Source organism: Balaenoptera physalus, assembly GCF_965194825.1.
Source record: "Balaenoptera physalus genome assembly, chromosome: 7".
NCBI classification, from domain to species: Eukaryota; Metazoa; Chordata; class Mammalia; order Artiodactyla; family Balaenopteridae; genus Balaenoptera; species Balaenoptera physalus.
The window spans coordinates 113,081,067-113,100,042 of NC_138886.1; the positions used below are offsets into that span (position 1 = coordinate 113,081,067).

Consider the following 18,976-nt stretch of genomic DNA (forward strand, 5'->3'; position numbering starts at 1 on the left):
GTACAGCAAAGTGACTCAGTTATACACATATGTATTCTTTTTCATATTCTTTTTCATTATGGTTTATCCCAGGACACTGAATACAGTTCCCTGTGCTATGCAGTAGGACCTCGTTATCCATCCATTCTATACGTAATAGTTTGCATCTACTAACCTCGAACTCCCAATCCATCCCTCCCCCACTCTCCCTCCCCCTTGGCAACCACAAGTCAATTTGACCCCCATTTTCTATAACTGATGCACAGATAGTGATGACTAGTGTATGTGAGGTGAAAAATGAATCACACCAAGGTTGATCTTTACCTGGTGACCTTAAAATAACCATGCAGATTTAACTACGTGACTACATACTTTGACATCTCCAATTTCTTAAACCGATCTGACCTCTCCTAAGCTTGATAAGAGAACAAAATAAAATTCTTCTTTATGGGTGACCCTGATGAGTTGTGTTTGGCTCCAAAAACCCGACGAAGGCTATAACACGGGGCAGATTTGGTGCACTAATTCTGTTAACTCGCTGTGTCTCCTGTGGTGAGTTAACCTCACCTCCCTGAACCCCAGTTTTCTTTGTGAAATGACAGAGCTGGGCTAGTTTTCTGCTTCTTTCCAATTCTGAAATTCTACGAACTTAAATAACTGCATGTAAAACTGCTGCACAGTACTTGATAAATAGGTGCTTCAGGAGCACTTGCATTGGCACCAAAGTAGACGACAGAAGGACTTGATCTCCTCACGGACTTGATCTCCTCATTGCCTTGGACCAATAGCTGTCCCTGGTCTTTCTCCCTCCTCCACCTCCATCTTTGCAGGTGTGCATCCTCGAGTGTGAAGGGAAGGTTTTCTCCGGCCCTCTCTGGACTCCGTGCACCAAGGTCATGGCGAGGGGCTCCTGGCAGCTCAGCCCTGCTGACCCAGAGCACGTGGCAGCTGCTCTTGACCAGCCAAGAGCCTCTGAGATGCAGCATCTGAAGAGAATGCCCCGTGTCAGGAGCCTCTTCCAAGCTCAGAAAGGGACAGAGCCCGGCATGGAGGAGGTGGGGGAGATGGAGCAGAGGCAGCTGCAGAAGAGGTTCGGGGGTTTCACCGGAGCCCGGAAGTCGGCCCGGAAGCTGGCCAACCAGAAGCGGTTCAGTGAGTTTATGAGGCAGTACCTGGTCCTGAGCTTGCGGTCCAGCCAGCGCCGGCGCACCCTGAACCAGAATGGTAATGCGTAGCCGGAAGGGGAGCCCCTCCCAGCTGTACCGTCCACTTCAACCCATGAGTGAGTGGGGCCCGAATGAGCTGGGGGCAAAAAGAAACCTCCTCTACCCCTGTCTTAGCCATCCTCCCTGGCCTGGGGAAGCACGCTGGCCCCCAAACACATGCACACACCCTACACCACCTCCAGGGGTTCAGCTCCTGGGAGGCCTGGGAGGTAAAGCCACCTCCCTACCTCCTGCCCACCTTCTCTCTGGGAGCAAAGATTTTTCTGGGAGTGCTCTCGATACTGACCACTGCCATTAAGAGACTGGTTACCATGGGGATAATAGTAGTGTGTTGAGATAACTAATTCCTCTATAGCTCTCCAGGAGCTTAGTTTCTATGGGGACAGTTAAGTGGACCAATCCTCCTATCTGGTTGCCATAGAAACCATTCACTCACCTTTCCTCCGAGACTAAGAACCGAGAACTGGACCTACGCTTAGCCATTCGCAGAGAGTCTGATTTCTGTGGCTGTGATGTTGCTATTTCACCTTCAAAGATGGCTTAGCTGTCCCTTCCCTTCCCCTCTGTATCTCAAGGTGACTGGCTTCCATGGAAACCATTAAACTTTCCCAATCTCCCCCAGTCAAGGAGTGCTGGTTAGGACCAGTTCTTGTCAGGACACTTTCTGCTTTTCTTTCTTCCACACATCACTCGTCCATCTGACCACTTTGCCAGAGACGGGCTGATTCTTTGCAGCCAATGGTACCTGATCAAGGCTTTGAGAATCTGGCCCAAATGGCCTGAGTCGCTTTTGGAAGAGGGACTAAGGGATCATCATCTTTCCTCAGTTTTTGCCTCTTTCCAGGTGCCATTTTTGTTTTGTGTTTGTTTGCTTGCTTGCCCTTCTTCCTCTCTCCCTTCTGGTATGTTCTTACCCCCATAGACATGTTTATACATGTGCCTATAACGCAGACCAGATGATAAACATCAGAGATGCTAATTTATTGCCCAGTCATTACAAACTCAGCTTTCCTCAGCCCATCAACTTACACGTAACTTTGAGTGGCAAAGGGAACCAGCACAGTGGAATTGTCTGAAAATCTAAGAAAATCCCAACCATCAAGCATATATGCCTTAATTCATGTGTGGGAATATGATTATCTGCAGTATCTCATATCTTTCCTTAAACAGTCTAGAAACTTCCCCTAACAGAGAGAACTAATCAGTTGGTCAAAAACTTTCCCCAAACATTGTTACCCAGGTGGAGGCTTTTCCCTGACTCAGAGGCATAAGAGGAAAAAGTCTGCATGTGCTGTGTTATTTTGCTTCCCGTACGTCAAAGGTAGCCAGATTGTTAAAAATCTTCCTCCAAAGTATATTAATACACGTGTGAATCTTTGGCAACCACACTTTAGCAGGGAGGCAGCCCCCGTAGTGCTTTGCAGGTAGGCTGGCTTGTTTGCAAAACATCCACTGCCAAACACGGGTATAGGTATTAAGTTGTGAGCCGAAGGCCGCCGTGTTTATTTTAGCAGAATGACTAATCTCCGAAGGCCCTGAATTAACCTGCACTGTTTTTGAAGTCATATTCTTGGATCCTTAACAAGCATTCTATTTTTCCTAAGCCATACCTGCACAGGACCTAATGGTAAATTTTTCAGAACTAGCATGGATTGAATTCTTTCAAATCTTAAAGATATTCTTCTTGAAAGGGACCCTCAAGGAACACTGAAGACATGTCTAACTCTGAACTGCAACCATTTTCTTTACCTAAAGACAGTTCAGAATCAGTCACATTAGCAAGAATCGATTTATTTAAAAGAACAAAACAAAAACTATTTGAGCCCCTATTCAGGTAATTGGTTTTTCTAGTTACCTATTAAGCTTCCAACTGAGTGGCACTGAAACATAACTGGTAACCAGCTTCTGTCTGTGGCTTTGCTCAAGATGTAAAGTTCTTGATGGAAACACTGCAGATATTAACCAGCTCATTTGGGTGTTATTGATTGCTCTCCTCCTGTGACCATCTCACTCATTCTGTTTTCCACGCATTCATGGTTGCTGAGTTCCAGTGCGGATGTGTATTTATGAGTCCCGTAAGCCTGTCTTTATTCGCCTACACATACTCCAACCAGCCCCACACATGCTTGAGATTTCTCCAAGGCTGGGGGACTCCTGTTGCCAGGCTGTTCTGGACTCCTGAGACATCCAACACCAACCTATATTTAGAAGGCTGGAGGAAATGGCGCCACCTAACACACGGGATAAAGAGCCCTCATTCAGGGACTTCTCTGGCTGTCCAGTGGTTAAGACTCTGCGCTTCCAACGCAGGGGGGGTGTGAGTTCAATCCCTGGCCGGGGAACTGAGATCCCACATGCCACACGGTGCGTCCAAAATATTAAAAAAAAAAAAAAACCTTATTCAGAAAGTATAATTGTTACTGGGTCTAAGCTCGGCCACACGACAGGCCAATAACTGAGAGATGAGTTGTTGGGACAAAGCATAATGAGTTTACTCGGGAAGCCAGCAAACCGAGAAGACGGAGAGCCAAACCATCCTACCTGAGTTAGAATTCAGGCTCCTTTTATACTAAAAGGGGAGGAAGTAAGGTCAAACACTTCCTGGTTCCCATCAGCCTCCGGAGGGGATGTGTTAATTTCTTCCTCCCTGCAGTCATTCACAGGTGGGCCTAGTCAGGGTGTTTCCTGGGAGCTAAACAAAGGTATTTTAGCTTAAGGCTCATTACCTGGGAAGCAGGATTCCCAGAGATGGGCCTTTATGTATAACTTAAGCTTATAGGCAGCATCTCTTTAGTGATTAACATGTAATAGAATACAAAAGTTCTTCCCTGTTACATAATGATGTCCTAGAAAGGAAGGACACTGGGGTGCAGGACCAGTCCTAGACAGACCTGTGAAGAGTGCACAACTGGTCGTGGTATATACCGTCCCTTTCCCTGGCCCTATACTTCCCTCCTCTCTTCTGCTGTCCCTGGCCTTGAACTTCTAGACTGTGGAAAGTAAGCGGATTCGTTCCTGGTGAGAAATTAGTGAAGTTAGCACTTGTATTATAAAAGAGAGCCATAAATGAGGGCTCTATTTAGCCTGAAGAAATGAATTACCACACACAGATTCCAAACTCCAGGGATGAGAGAACTGCTTCTGGGCAGTTCTCCCCTTCTGCCTTTCAAGCCCTAGCCCACAGACCTCCCTTCATTCTGTTGGTCCTGCCACTAGACCGGGGGCCAGGAAAGCAGGTGTGTAGAGGGAGACAGGGAACCCTTCTTGCTGCTTTTGGGGCTAATTATGTGAATGATAGCTTTTCTTTGCCTCCTGTCTATTGCTCAGGCACTAAGGAAAACAGAACTGAAGGGTCAGAAAAACTGTCAGATTTGCCACTGTAATCATTTCTGTCTCCCCAGGTGTCCGGGTGATCCCCAAATCAGCATGTCTCCAGCCCCAGACCTGCAGGCTGGGAATCAGGATTCCTTCCTCCCCAAGGCCCTGAGGAAGGCCTTGTCTCCAGGCCTCCACCCCCAGGGCCCAGCCGCATCTGGTGTCTTTCCTTTCCCCCCTCCTTCCTGCCCCCTCCCCCCATGGCATGTTTCATGACCACCCTGTTACTACATCAGAGTGTATTTTTGTAATTCTTCCAGCTAACATTTAAAAAGCCCCATCTTTCCTTCTCACCCGCCTCTTCCCTCTTCTAGGGGTGGGTTCAAGGAACAGGAAATCAAGAGTGGGGTTTTGACTCGTCACTGCCATAACTTGTTTGTAAAAGAGTTGTTCTTTTTGACCTATTGTTTTAAACAGATATTTCTCCATTAAACTTCTACTGAGCAAATGGTTAGCAAATTGGTTGGCTGGTTTTTTTTTTCTTAAAAAGTGAGCATTTTTATTCCTGAAGAGCCTTTAGTGAGAATAAAAACAGGGACAAAGAGGGACTTCCCTGGTGGTCCAGTGGTTAAGACTCCGCGCTCCCAATGCAGGGGGCTGGGTTTTCATCCCTGATGGGGGAATTAGACCCCGCATGCATGCCGCAACTCACAGCCAAAATAAATAAATAAATATTTGTTTAAAAAAAAGAAAAGACAAAATGTTTAAATCCAGATATTACCCAGGAATATGATCCAAAATGCAAAGGGGGGGAGGGGTGGGGGAGGGGTGGGGGAGGGGTGGGAGGCTGGGATTAGCAGATGCAAACTATTATATATAGGATGGATAAACAAGGTCCTACTATATAGCACAGGGAAATACACTCAGTATCCTGTGACAAAGCATAATGGAAACGAATATGAAAAAATATATATACATATATGTATAACTGGATCACCCCGCTGCACAGCAGAAACTGGTTGGCTGTTTTTTTTGTTGTCGTTTTTTATAAATGTGTTTATTTTTTATTTTATTTATTTATTTTTGGCTGCACTGGGTCTTCGTTGCTGCGCACAGGCTTTCTCTAGTTGCGGTGTGCGGGCTTCTCATTGAGGTGGCTTCTCTTGTTGAGGAGCATGGACTCTAGGTGTGCGGGCTTCAGTAGTTGTGGCATGCAGGCTCAGCAGTTGTGGTGCATGGGCTTCGTTGCTCGGCGGTATGGGGGATCTCCCCGTACCAGGGCTCGAACCACAGTCCCCTGCGTTGGCAGGCGGATTCTTAACCACTGCGCCACCAGGGAGGCCCTGGTTGGCTGTTTTTAACTGAAGTAAGTGAGAAGCACAGACGCCAGACACACGGTCAGAGCTGCCTCTCCTGGGAGGCAGAGGCAAAAAGAGAGAGGCTCTGCTTTATGTAAAGTGTGACGGGCGAGATACATGAGCAGAAACGCTGCGACTGTGCTGTGTCCCCAGATGCAAGCCCACAGCTGCGTGATTGGACCGGGCGGGATGGCGGGGGCCAGGTTGCTGGGCACCACCCCCAGTTTCTGACTCACTAGAAATTTGCATTTTTAACAAGTTCCAGGTGATGTAGAGCCTGCGGGTTTGGGACCCCCGGACTGGGTCGCAATTAACACGAAACATGTTACGATGTGTAATCAGTTCAGCCAAGAAACCTCGGGTCCACCCAAACGGAGTGCCTGCAGAGAGTCAAACATCTACAGAAGTAGACGGGGCCGTGGGAAATCAGTAAGGGAGGGAGGATAAGGCTCTCTGTTGGGGAACTGGGGGGCCCTGGTGAGGGACTACTGGAACCCAGTGAGAACTGTAGCTCCCTCTAGCGGTCAGTAGGGAAACGGCCACTCACTGTGCAGGGCAGTAAAGGGCGGCGAGATTCAAATACCCCAACTCCTCCGTCCCTTCCAACTCCAGCCTGTTGTCTCCAGTTGGTCAAACCCAACTGGAAGCCAGAAAGTTAGGGAGTCCTCGGATGCAGCCACAAAGGTAGGCCTGGGAGGGCCCAGGGCCGCAAACGGACAATGTCCAGCCCAAAGGCAGTAAACTGATTTAAAGGAGGGATGGGGGAAGGGGGTCAAACTGCAACAGAGCAATGATTCTTTTGGGGCTTTCTTAGAGAAGTGGGGCAAGGACAAGGGAAGGGGGAGAAAGGAGCCCTCTGTTCTACCCCAAGGTGAGGAAAAGGCCAAGGACAACCTCCTCCGCAGGCTGCTGAGCTTGACGGACTTCGGCGGTAATCTAGTCCCTGGGTCTTCTCCAAGTGGCCTCACCCTCCCCACTGGGTGCTGTTAGGGGGCCCTAGAACCCCCTCCCAGAGATGCCTCACCGTCCCAGAAACGCCTCCAATTTCGTAAAGCAGCCCCTGAGCTACCAGAACGAGACATAGCTTTCTGCACCAGCTCCCCTCCCACCCACGCCAGCTCTGAACCAGCTACGTGGGCCATCATAGGACACGGAACCCATGAATTCAGGGAGCAGCCTATGTCACTCCCTAGCGTCAGAGCTCACTCCATAAGCCGAATGTGACTCATTTTCTCCTTAGTCTCTTGCCCACTCCCCAACAAACTCAGGTACACAGCCAGGAACATCTCCCTGTTGTCAATACAAGCAGGAGAGAAAATGGTTACTTCCTAAAGCAAGAAAGTAACTGACATAGAAAGTCAAAGAATAGTGGTTGCTTTTATGAGGAAGAGAGGAGTGGCACTTTGCTTGAGGTACAAAGGCAATTTCTGGAATGCTGGCAGTGATCTGTTTCTTGAATGACTGGTAGATACTTTGGTGTTTGCTTTGTGATAAATCATTAAACTGTAAAAATAAAAATTGGAGACCAAAAAGAAAAAAAAAAAAAGAAAATGGTTACTTCCTAGATTATAATCCTACTGCCATTATTTCCCAGATGATGACTTTGGTCAAGTTTTGTAACCTCTGGGCCTCACTCTCCTCATCTGTAAAATGGGAATGATGAAAAGAAGAAAATAAATTAAAATAAATTTTAAAAATAAAAAATTTTTATATTTTTAAAATAAAATAAAATAAATAAAATAAAAACGGGACTGACAATAGTAACTCTTTAGTGGGTTATTCAGGTAATCCATGTAAGCAATTGGCTGGGTCCCCGATAATGTTGCCTGTTGTTATTATAAGCAAATGAGTGTGTATGCTTCGCCCCCAGGGCTATCACTTGTTTAACACCAAGGACAATGATATCTTATCCTTTGTAGGGGGAGAGGGCAAAGGGACAGGCACACATTAAATCAGACAATGTACCATTTTATTCCTTATAAAATATATTTCATATTGTTGCTGTAAAAACATTACATTTCACATTTTTAAAAAAATTTTTTGACAGTAAAAATAATACTTGGAAGACAGCTGGGGGAAAAGGCGCCAGTAAGACAAGTTCACAGATGGGATTTGTCTCCCTCTTCTCCTTTTTTTTTTTTATTTGCCCCTGGTAAAGTCAGAACCTGGGACGACCAGAAAGTAACAGGACAGATTTCTTCAAACAAATCAGAGTTTCCACATCCAAATTCATTACGTCCTCCAAGAAGTCGAGCCGCGGGCCGACTGCAACAATGAGGACGTGGCTCAGAATACCTCCTGAAATTACACAATTGCTTTCACAGCCGGCTTAGAAGTCAGATCATTAAATCCAAGCCATTTTACTAGCACGTTGGTCCTTATGCTTTGCACCTGTGACCTCATTTGCCCACAGCTACTATTCGCCGGTCTCTCTCTGCACTGAATGCACAAGCACGTGTGCAGATTTGGTATCATTAAGGCTGTTCAGAGCAGGCACCACAGACTCCAAAGGTACTTCCAGAAATATTCTGAATAAGGGAAACGTCCCTGGAATAGATAGTTTCCCAAGACACCTGCTTTTGCCAATCCGTCCTGTTAGTTTCCAGTGCGCACCTGTGGCCTCTTACCTCCTATCAGATTCTGCCGCCCGGGTGGGCCGGGAAGGAGGGAGAGATACAGAGATGAAGAAAACAGGCATGATAGCGGGATCAGTTCACAAACCCCCACCCCCACCCCCGAGAAGAGACGAATGGGACAACCCCAGGACAGACCACACGTCAAGAACCAACACGATAGCCACAGATGGGGCAGCTGGAGGAGGGCGGCCAGAGGAGGCCACCGCCTCCAGAAAGGAGGCAGGAGCGAATGCTGACGGGGAAAGCCGCACCAGAACATTAAAGAAAAAAAGACCTCAGTTTTTAAATTGTTGCATCAATTTCTTCTCTCTTCCTTTTCTGCCCTGTGCACCAGTGACATAAGAAGCCTGCCTTACTTAGACAAAATCTTTATATCCAGTTATCTACACGGTCCAAACTGAGGGGGAAATTAAAACAGCTTTTCTAAAGGCGAGACCCAGCAAGAGCTCTGATTAAGAAGGGAAGGGAAGAGGCTGCTGGGCTGAGCCTCCCCCCACCCCCACCTCAGAAGCCCCTTCCCACCTCGGGGAGGACCTGCAGATACACGGGTGGGAAGTGAGGTGTCAGCACAGCAACCCCTGCGTTAGCTTTTAATCAGGGAGCTTGAAGGGGCAGCAGGAAGAACCCAGGGCACCTCTTGCTGGCCTGGTTTCAAGCTTTACCAAGGGACAGAATTCCACATAACATTTTTCTTTTCTTGACTAAATGATAAAAATATACCCCATCACCACCAAAAACACTCATGCATAAGAGTGTCTTTCCCTTCTGTCACCAAACCCAGGTCACTATCACCCTTCACAACATCACAGCCCTATTCTCATGTTTGCAACACTCGGAAACCTGCACGTTTGCAGGTGTGTCTCAGACTGAACGGCATCTGCACGGTTCCTGCTTCAGCAGCCAGATGATCCCACCTGGACCAGGAGGACAGCCTCGCTCACAGCCAAGGGCTGGACGCCGCTGTGCAGGCCCCAGAGGGGTGGCCTGGTGGGATTCCCTGAGCCCGACATCTGGGACGCAGGCCCTGAGGAGTCCCCAGACCAGTCCCGCTCAGAAGAAAGGTGAGGCTTCCAGACAAAAACACGCCCTCCCCTCAGCCCAGCTCACCCAGCCTTGATCCATCACTGGCTGGCACGGCGCGGAACCCCCCTCTTCTCCCTCAACAAGAAGAGCTTGGCTTATTTACCTCCCAAGCATCGCAATCCGGGCTCCCCTCCGTTCCTGAGGTCTCCAGAAGCGCCAGCAGCTGCTAAATCAACCCTGGTGCCCCTCACGTGACCTCCTCAGGATCCTAACTTCCTGCGTCCTGCCGGCAGGCAGAAACGGCGCTCAGCAGGTATCTGGGAAGGTGACACTGTATCCAAGTGCCCCTCCCCATCACACTGACTGGACCAACCAGAAGTCTCCTGCACTGACTGAAGAGTCCGGTCCTACCTGTCACCTCAGGAAGGAGACCAGATGGTCCCCAAAGGGGCAGGTGAGCCAGTGGACCCTTTGGGGACCACTCAACACCCTCTCACAATGGGGGAAGCTGCCACCTACCTTTCAGTCTGTTCTCTCCGCCAGCCCAGCCCTGCGGCCTTGGAGGGACATGGGAAAATCCCTGGTGAAACCAGAGACAAAGAGGAACCTACCTCAGGGCAGGGTCTCTCAGCCAAACAAAAGGGATCTTTACTCAGAAAGAGGCTTCTGAATACACCGTAACAGAAAACAAAGTGTTTCCGGGGTGTCTTCCAGAGCTGGGGGGAGTTGATTCACTCGGGGAACAGGGGACAACTCTCACAAATACTATACCCTCTGGTCTCTCCTCAAGGAAAGAGGAAAGAGTGATCAAGGTAGTGTTGAACTGCCACACCGCACAACGTGAATTCGTTTGAGCCTTTTGGCTCAGCTATTTGGGGACAGTCTTTACAAACCTACGAGGAGTCTGGGCTTGGAGGAGAAGCCATACAATATCTGTTGGGCTGCAACTCAGCGTCAGGGAGCCCAGATTCAAACAGTCGTCACCAGGAAAACGGTTTTCCTTCGACTTCCACGGAAGCTGACTGGTGAGGACGAGGTCTCCCTTCTCCCAGGTTCGGGCGGAGAAGAGGGCCGGCTGCACCTTACAAAGCCCCCAGATTCCCCCCACTCTCCCACCCCAGCCTCGGCAGGTCCTGCTCTCTGAGTCATCAGCCAGAAATTTCTTTCTTTCTTCCTTTTTTTTTTTTTTTAAAGAAAAGTAAACCCATCTTGCTCACCGTCCCTTCTGGAAGAGTGGAGAAAGCAGAGAATTCACCACCTCAGCAGGAAACAGAATGAGCTGTTCCTTCTTTCCATACTAATCCCCTAGGGAGGCGGGCTGGGGGGAGGGGAGCAGAATCAGTTCTTTGGTCTCTGGTTCGCTGCAGAATACCCTTGGTCAGTTTTGGCTCTCTTCTATTTTAGGGGGGAAAAAAATATTTTTGTGGGTTTTTTTTTTCTGTTTTTTTTGTTTTTTTTTGAATAAAACGTTCCCGCGAAGGAGGGAAAAACGTTTTAAGTATTAAACCTTAGCCAATAGAGCCCAAACTCCCAATGTCCACGCTTTAGCTTTTAGGTCCCTGCTGAGGGCTTAGGACGCGGCTGCCTCTGTCCTCTGGCCGTCGGGCAGGGCTGCGGGACAGTTCAGTCCAGGAAGCGCTGGCAGGCCTTCTTCCAGCGGCAGGCTGTGCACCACTGGTCCCGGTGCTCGATGCCGTACACCTTGCGGCACTTCTTAGCCTCCCCGCGGGCTTTCCTGCGAGACGGAGCAACGAGGGGACGGTCACGCGCTGGCCGGAGCGCGGCCAGGCCCGAGGCTGAGCCAGAAGCGGTGGCGGGAAGGGGTAGGAGCCACCGGGACCAGAGGACCAGCTGCTTCCCCACCCCCCGCACCCAGGGTGGTTCCCTGGGACTGACCCTGCGGACGAGGGTCGGGCGGGGACCGAAGCCAGAAGGGAGGCCACGGGAGCAGACGGTCTCACCTGGTGCTGCTCTGGGCCCGGGGTGAAGAAGTGACAATCAGGTGAGATTTCATGGCGGGTGGAGGCTGCTGGGGCTCGCTGAAGCTGAGCGACCGGCTCCGGACCTGGGCACAGGGGGGAAGGGCCGTGAGCACGAGGGCGGACGTGCAAGGTGAGACGACCATCCCAAGGCACAGCCGGCCACACCCGCCTTGTGCCAGGAGGCCTTCTCTGGAAGGACATTCCGGGCAGAGGTGAGCAGGGACCAGCTAGGGAGGGGAGGCGGAGAGGGAGGAGCCGGCCTGGAAAGCCACACTCCCGCTGGGAGTAGGGAGCCACTTGGCCTGGACACCTTGCGGGCTGCTCCCTGCAGATGTGGATGGAGCCACCATATGTGGGACAAAAGGAGGGACGGCCCTGCCTCAATGGCACCTCCAAGGCACGTGGGTTTTACAACGTGTGATGCCTTCCTGCAGGAGATGTTTCAGACTGGAACCCACCAAGCGTGGTTCAAAAGGACTTCCGATGTATTTTAGTTCAGAGGCGAGCCACCTAAGGCGCTGGTCCCCAGTAGCCTGGGGACCTCTGATCCACCTGCACAGCCCACCCACAAGCTCCTCTCTCCTTTCCCACCCGCCCTCTTCCTCTCCAGCTTTCCCACGTTCTCTCCCTTCTCCTCTCAGCATTAAAACCTTACCAAGCACGCACAGACGCTCACGGCTAAATAGGACACGGACCCCGCCTGGCCCCGTGATCTTCTTGGCAATCAACTTGCTTGATCTGCGTGCTCCTCTGCAGGTGCGCCCCTCCCACCTTCTACAGGAGCCTGTGACCCGCTGGGGGTAGACGGGGGGGCGAGCTGGGGGGCGAGGGCACACAGACCTTCGAGAAGCTGGGGTACAGGAGGCGTGCACGGGGAGGCGGCCTCCAGCACCGGGTCCCTGGAAGTGCTGACGGGCTCAGAGCTGGGCACACTCACCGGAGAGAGGGAGGAGGCTGTAGAGGGGGCAGCGGCCCAGCTAATACTGGTGTAGATGTGCGGTGACACGGGGATCTGGAAGGACGGCAGGGCCTGCCGGAGATCAGAGAGCGTCAGCCTGGGCCACAGCTCAGGAAGCCTTCGGGGCCCAGCCCTCCCCCCGTGACCTCACGGTCTGGAGCAGCAGGTGCACTTCGGACCGGGAAATTCTGGGACACCCCGAAATGCTCTTCCAAAGAGAAACAGGAGAGTACCGACTTCGTGGAGTCGCCTCAGTCTCAGGCTCCAATCTTTTTTTGGAGCCCTCCTCTCGGAGCTGGTGCACATGCCAGCCTCATGACTTAATCATTATCTCCGCGGATTAACTTCTTGGCTAGATCACCCACCAAGCACATGCTCGAGGCAGTTTCCCCCAAGAAGTCCAAAAGCCTTCCGAGTGGGAGCTTCTGGGGCTGCGCTAAGGGTCTGGCGTCCCCAGGCAACCGCGTGGAAGCGGCACGTCCAGGTTGAGGGTTGTTTGTAAAAACACCAGCCGCCCTCTCCAGGCCCCATCTCACAGAGTTGGCCGGCTGCCCGAAGGGCCACCTGAGGTTGGCCCAACATGAAATAGCTAAGCAGCCACTCATTCTAATGAGCAGGAGAGATGCCTCGATCTGTAAAGGCTTCCTGATGGGAAACACTGCTTTTTAATTACAAACTTGCAGATCAGCCTAGAGTCGGATAAAACCAAGCTGTAGGCATACAAGGATTTTAAGAAAAACCGACACGTGGCAAGCAGGGTGTTCAGTACCTGCGACGTGCAGTAAAGACCATCCTAATGCCACTCCGTCCATGACAGCTTTACCAACCCCACAGGCATAGTAGCTTGGTCTTTCCTGTCCCCACAACAATTTCTTATGCCTCCAGTAAGATACTTTGATTACTTATTATAATTAACCATAGTTACCCATTCATTTCTCTCTCCAGCTAAAGCACACACTTCACAAGGTCAGGAACTATGTCTTATTCTATCCGTAAAGCTTAGCCCGAGGCTTAGTAGGTATTCAAAAAACTCAGTGCCAGGTTATTTCTTAACACAATTCTAGGAACTGGGGATTTGCTTTGGGAAACCCAACTACACTATTCTATCCCCTTTTATAGCCAGCGATGTACCAATTCCCCAGCCCAAATCCATCAGCCTGGTTACCCAGGGATTCATCCAGATTTCTCATAACCGCTCATGACGGCCACTGAGGTAGAACTCTGGAATCCCCATATTTATCGAGCGTGAAGTCATTTTTCTTTTCTTCTTTGTAGAAGTCACAGATTAGTGATGCAGCCAAAGGACTCGGCCTTCAGCCGGGGTGGCCAGCGGCCCGTAATCAGGCTGCCCAGTGACAGTCGGACGCTGAATGTCCTCACGGCCACCAGACTGAGCTCCCAGCAGGTCCCCACCCTGTACCTGGTATGCATGGTCGGCCTGAATGTGCCAGAAGGAGCCAGGAGCTGACTTGCTGAGAGCACCAGAGGGCAGGTAGGACTCCAGGCCAGGGTGATCTGGGCCTGAGGACTGGGCTTTGGGAGGAGGCGGAGGGAGAATGGCAAGGGGCGGGCTGGTCAGGCTGGGGCTGGGAGCCGGGTCGGCGGCGGGGCCGCCAGCGGCAGCAGCTTCCTCCTTCGTCTGCACCTCTGTGTAGTAGAAATCCTCCTCCCGCTTGAACTGGCCGGAGTCCACGCTGTCCCTGCGCGGGAGGGAGACGCACTGATGACCAGGGACATGCTGCCTCGGCCCAAACACAGGGGAGAGTGAGGCGCGAGGGGAGCACTTGCCCAGGGCCACCTGGCAAGTCTGGGAAGAAGGCCAGCAGGACACCCGGGAGCCCTGCTCCTGACGTGGGCTCACGGGGGATTCCGTGCTGGCCCGTCAACGGGAACTGTTTTCCCCATCACTGAAGGCTTCTCCTCCCGCCAGACCTGACTCTGATCTCCGCCCCGGGTCCTCTCCGGGCCCCACCCACTCGCAGTTGCTCTCCTTCAGGGAAAGGGCTCTGAGTCAGTTTCCTTGGCCGTAAGCTGCCCCAGCTCCAGGGAGTCAGTGCAAAGGGAGCCCTCCCTGGCTTCCCGAGAGGAAGCTACAAGCTCTCACCAATCGCCCTCTATCTGTCCAGAACTGAAACACCTTCCTTCCTACGGTGAGGTGAGAAGACACAACGGCCAAGGTGGAGAGAGCTCCCTTCCCATCAACAGCATCAACATCCACTACTGCAGGAGGGGTCTCCTTCCCGGCAAAGATCTCTTTCCAAGGGGCTGTTTTGCAGGGCACAAGGCCGGGGACAGGTGGCGTCCTCAGCCGGCCAGTTTCTCAGAGGCATTCGGGACTGCGGGTCTCGGGGAATCGGCAGGTGGAGGAAGCCTGAACGGCACCCTCGGCAGAGGGGCCCTGGGCTCGTACCTACCCCAGGTGGAGGGCTTTGACGTGGCGCTTGATGCCCACGATGGAGCGCAGGACTTTGCCACAGTTGGGCCACAGGCACTTGTACATCACCTTCACCGAGTTCTGGGGGAAAGGAAGATGTGGTAAGGGGGACATGTCCTCCCCTTCAGCCCCCTCCCAGCCTCACCCAGTGGGGGCTTTAGCTGCCTTCAAACAGGACCCAGCAGAAGGCCGAGGAAAGGGTTTCCCAGGGACCAAAGACACTGACAAGCAGGGGCACAGAGCCTGGACTCGGCAGCTGGTCCCAGGGTCTGGCATCGGCGCCTGGGGTGGGGAGGGTTGGCGGGGAGGAAGGAAGGCCTGCCGGAGGCCTCTGCAGGAGAGCAGGAATGAAGGCAGGGTTGGGGCAGAGGTGAGAAGGCCAAGGACGTGGCATTGGAGAGGAGGTGCAGGCTCCTGGGAATGCCAGGAGGAAAGAGAAGCAGCAAAGCAAAGCTGAAACGGGATGGAGCCTGAGAAGGCCCAGGACCCGGGGCCCATCCACGGCTGAGCTCCCCACTCACGCCGCGTACCTTTCTTTTGCGGGGAGCTGGTTCTTCCAACAGGAAAGCATCCGGGTCGGTCTCGAATCCATTATCAGTCTGGGGAGAGCCAAAGGCGTCCCCCAAATACTTGGGGCTGGCCTGGGGGTGGGGGGGCGAGGGGGTGGAGACGCCGCTGCTCCCGCTCCAGTGCCCGCTGGTGGTGCTGCTGCCGCTGTCCGACACGTCGCCGCTCTCCTTCCACGGGTCACAGGCCGCGCGGGAAGCTGGGCAGAGACAAGACAGGATGCTCAGGGGCCTGTCCCTGGGTCCACTCCGGATTCCGCACGGACAGCCCAGGGCAGGGGCCAGGAAACTCTAGTCTGGAGTCTGGGTTCCCGCATCTAACTCCTGGCTCTGGCTTGCCTGGCTTTGCCACTCCAAGGGGGAAAAACAAAAAGACAAAAAAATGTCGCCCCGCCCCCAACAAGCCCCGCCCCTTTCTGAGCGTCAGTAAAAATGAGGAGTGGGTCCATTCGTCGCAGCGCTGCCTGTGGGAGGCCCTGCTCCGCTGCAGTGGACATTCCTGGCAACAGCCACGCTGATCATCTGACCGCCGGACACACGCTGCGACTGCAATTTGTGTGCAGGGGTCCCCCGCTTCGCGAACGTTTGCTTTACACCGTTTCCGTTTGATGAAAGACCCGCAGTCGGCCCTCCGAGTCTGCAGTTTCCGCATCCAAGAATTCAACCAACCGTGGATTGAAAGTATTCGGGAAGAAAAAATTCCAGAAAGTTCCCCAAAGCAAAACTTGAATTTGCCACACCCCAATTAAACATTTAAACAGCAACATTTAAAAGGCATTTACATTGTATTTACAACTATTTACATTGTACGCAGCATTTACATCGTTTTAGGTATTAAACGTAATCTAGAGGTGATTTAAAGTATACAGGAGGATATGCGTAGGTTACGTGCAAGTACTATGCCATTTTATACAAGGGACTTGAGCATCTATGGATTTTGGTATCCACACGGGTCCTGGACCAATCCCCCACAAATACCAAGTGACAACCGTACATTAGTATCTGTTCTCATTAACTAAAAGAAATCTAAGGAGGGTTTTCACTTTATGAAAAAAGGTGAAAATAGCGTTCGATGTTGGTTTTGCAGCGAGCTGTGACAGAGGCAGTGCGCGCCCAAGCAGTAGGAGTGGCCCCGCTGAGCTCCTTTCTGGGAACCACACTCAGCGCCTCAGCACCTAGCCACCACAGCTTTGAACTGTGTCTGTGAGCATCCGCGCTTTGTCTCGATTTATTCTGTGCATCTGTTAGCAAGATGTGTCCTAAGGTAATTGCTCCGCTTTATACCATTTCAGCTTTCATCGAAACGTTCTACTTTCAGATAGCAGGGGAAACCTGTATTATTAATGGAACGATAACCTAATTAAAATGTACTTGTCACTTTAAAGGCACGGGGAGAGCGGGGAGAGGGGAGGGGCAGAGCCTCTCCTGCCTCCCTCCCAAGCACAGACAAGAGGGCTGGGTACCACTTGGGAAGCTTTCCCTGCAGCAGAGTAGGAATGGAGAGGCCAGGTTAAGGGCTTGTTAACCAGGCTTTCTTGAAAAATGCCTGTTTGATCATTTAAACCCAGGCAAGTACATCAAAACCGGCGTGTGAAAAGAAACCATCCAGCCAGCTCTCGCAGCTGTCAGGAGGTGTAGCCTTTACCAGAGCTAGCTGTGGCCCAGGTGGCTCCTCTTTTATCCACAGGCAACACGCTTAGAGAAGGAAAGACGAGCTCTGAGAGCAGTTCAGACTCATCACAAGATGACAGGAGGCCCACACAGCCGACGTGGCCTAAACCCGCTGCCCTGCTCCCAGCAATGCGTCTGAACAGGAAGGTCACAGGTGAGACATGTCAAATTTTCAGTTTTTAAGCTGCCTTTCTTTGGGCTGCTTTAGGCCCGACCCAGATTCTTCCATGCCGACACCATAAATCCATATTAATTTTTACTATAGGAGAATCTGAAATTTTGACATGTGGAAATAGCAAGAAAAGGGGGGAACACTGTGACACACGCAGGTATGGTGGCCTTGTCCCCAAAAGCCCCAACTCCCAACATAGGCAGCATTCCACGGAGCCTCCTTACCCTGGATTCCGAGATGGTTTACCACATCCCCTGTGGCAGGATAAACATCCCACTGCTCTTCTCTCATCCTGCTCCATATTCCAAACCGCTTCTAGGCTAATCTAGACACCCAGCATTTTGTGTTTCCAATGCAGGCTCTCCTTAATTAAGTCTCACACGCTAGGAAAAGCCCACCCAAACAGAAGGGGACAGAAGAACTCTGCCCTTCCTAAGTGTCACTGTCAAGTCTCAAAGCAATGACTTCCTGGGAACCAAGAGTTTACGACATCTACACATGGGGCTAAAAATAGGGTAGCCCTTCAGGAAAGATCTCAGGAGCTGCCAGCAGGTCAACGGTTCGCACACGTCCACTCAAGAAACCTATCAGGGAGAGAAGGGCAAGGGAGCGGAAGTGCTACATCTAGCATCAGGACAGGAGAAGAGAGCAGGTCAAATGGCAGGCCCGCCCTACAATACAGCAGCCTTCCACCGAGGAACCATTCAAGTGGCTCAACAATGACACTGGCAAATTGGCACACAAGGAAAAATACGAAACAAAGCAAAAAGTGAATCTCATAAATTAACCTATACCTTGTAAGAGGAACATAAATCACTCTACCTTAGGTCGTAAGATTTTCTAGGGCAGGGTCAACAAAGCATGAAAGCAAAGTGCTCCCCTGCAAACGCGTGGTGAACTTCTAAGAAATCCTTGTGATTCCCTCTGCTCTCTACACGCCCACGCAGAGCCATCCTAACAGTACGGAGACCAGAGGGAATGGGTGGATTCTGCACAAAGAGTATCCACGATTAGAACAAGGTTCTGGTTGTTGTACAGACCTCACCTTGCAGAATACGTCAACGTAATTAGCTGCCAAGGGGGCCTTATTTCTCCACTGACTTCAGCGTAAGATCAGAAATATATTGGAACTTCCCTGGTGGTCCAGTGGTTCAGACTCACAGTCCCAATGCAGGGGGCCCGGGTTCGATCCCTGGTCAGGGAACTAGATCCCACATGCCACAACTAAAGATCCTGCGAACGGCAACTAAGACCCGGGGCAGCCAAATCAATCAATCAATCCACAAATTTTTTTTTTTTAAAGATACTGTAATGGGAAAAAAAGTCTTTAATAGACAATGAAAAATGTTTATCGAAGGGGACTTAAGATGTCATGGCGTATTATCAGTTAAGATACATATATGCTGGTGTTGGGATGTGTGTGTGAACATATGTAGATGGATTACACACACACACACACACACACACACAACCTAACGGGAGTTGCAGTCAACGATTTTCTTTCCCTTTATGACACTTTCCTGGATCTTCTTCCTGTTGACCAACCTCCTGCATCTCCTAAACTCGTAGAGTTTCCTAAGAACTTAAAATTGACTCCTTTCCTCCCTGCATTGCCTGTGTGGCCCCCAGGTGCTCACAGAGCAGGCGTGCGATGCT

At 51.2% G+C, this 18,976-nt stretch overlaps 2 protein-coding genes across 10 annotated transcripts in view; one reads left to right on the plus strand and one right to left on the minus strand.

The window, feature by feature from the left end:
* The window catches only part of PNOC (prepronociceptin), a 49,522-nt gene extending 44,217 nt beyond the window's left edge, over nt 1–5,305 (plus strand). For 2 of the 3 annotated variants that reach the window (XM_082469061.1, XM_082469062.1), the window contains exons 3-4: nt 810–1,203; nt 4,607–5,305. In XM_082469061.1, the coding sequence (XP_082325187.1) occupies nt 810–1,203; nt 4,607–4,692 (480 nt within the window). In that variant the 3' untranslated portion in view covers nt 4,693–5,305. Of the gene's footprint in view, nt 1–809; nt 1,262–4,606 lie in introns of all 3 variants that reach the window. The other variant, XM_082469063.1, reaches the window with a different exon arrangement.
* Nucleotides 5,306–7,830: 2,525 nt separating this feature from the next.
* Nucleotides 7,831–18,976, minus strand: part of ZNF395 (zinc finger protein 395) — a 41,840-nt gene continuing 30,694 nt past the window's right edge. For all 7 annotated transcript variants that reach the window (XM_082468922.1, XM_082468921.1, XM_082468926.1 and 4 more), the window contains 6 exons: nt 15,442–15,677; nt 14,892–14,992; nt 13,898–14,177; nt 12,457–12,549; nt 11,499–11,602; nt 7,831–11,272 (listed from right to left, as the gene is read on the minus strand). In XM_082468922.1, coding sequence (XP_082325048.1) covers nt 11,161–11,272; nt 11,499–11,602; nt 12,457–12,549; nt 13,898–14,177; nt 14,892–14,992; nt 15,442–15,677 — 926 coding nt within the window. In that variant the 3' untranslated portion in view covers nt 7,831–11,160. The remainder of the gene's footprint in view (nt 11,273–11,498; nt 11,603–12,456; nt 12,550–13,897; nt 14,178–14,891; nt 14,993–15,441; nt 15,678–18,976) is intronic.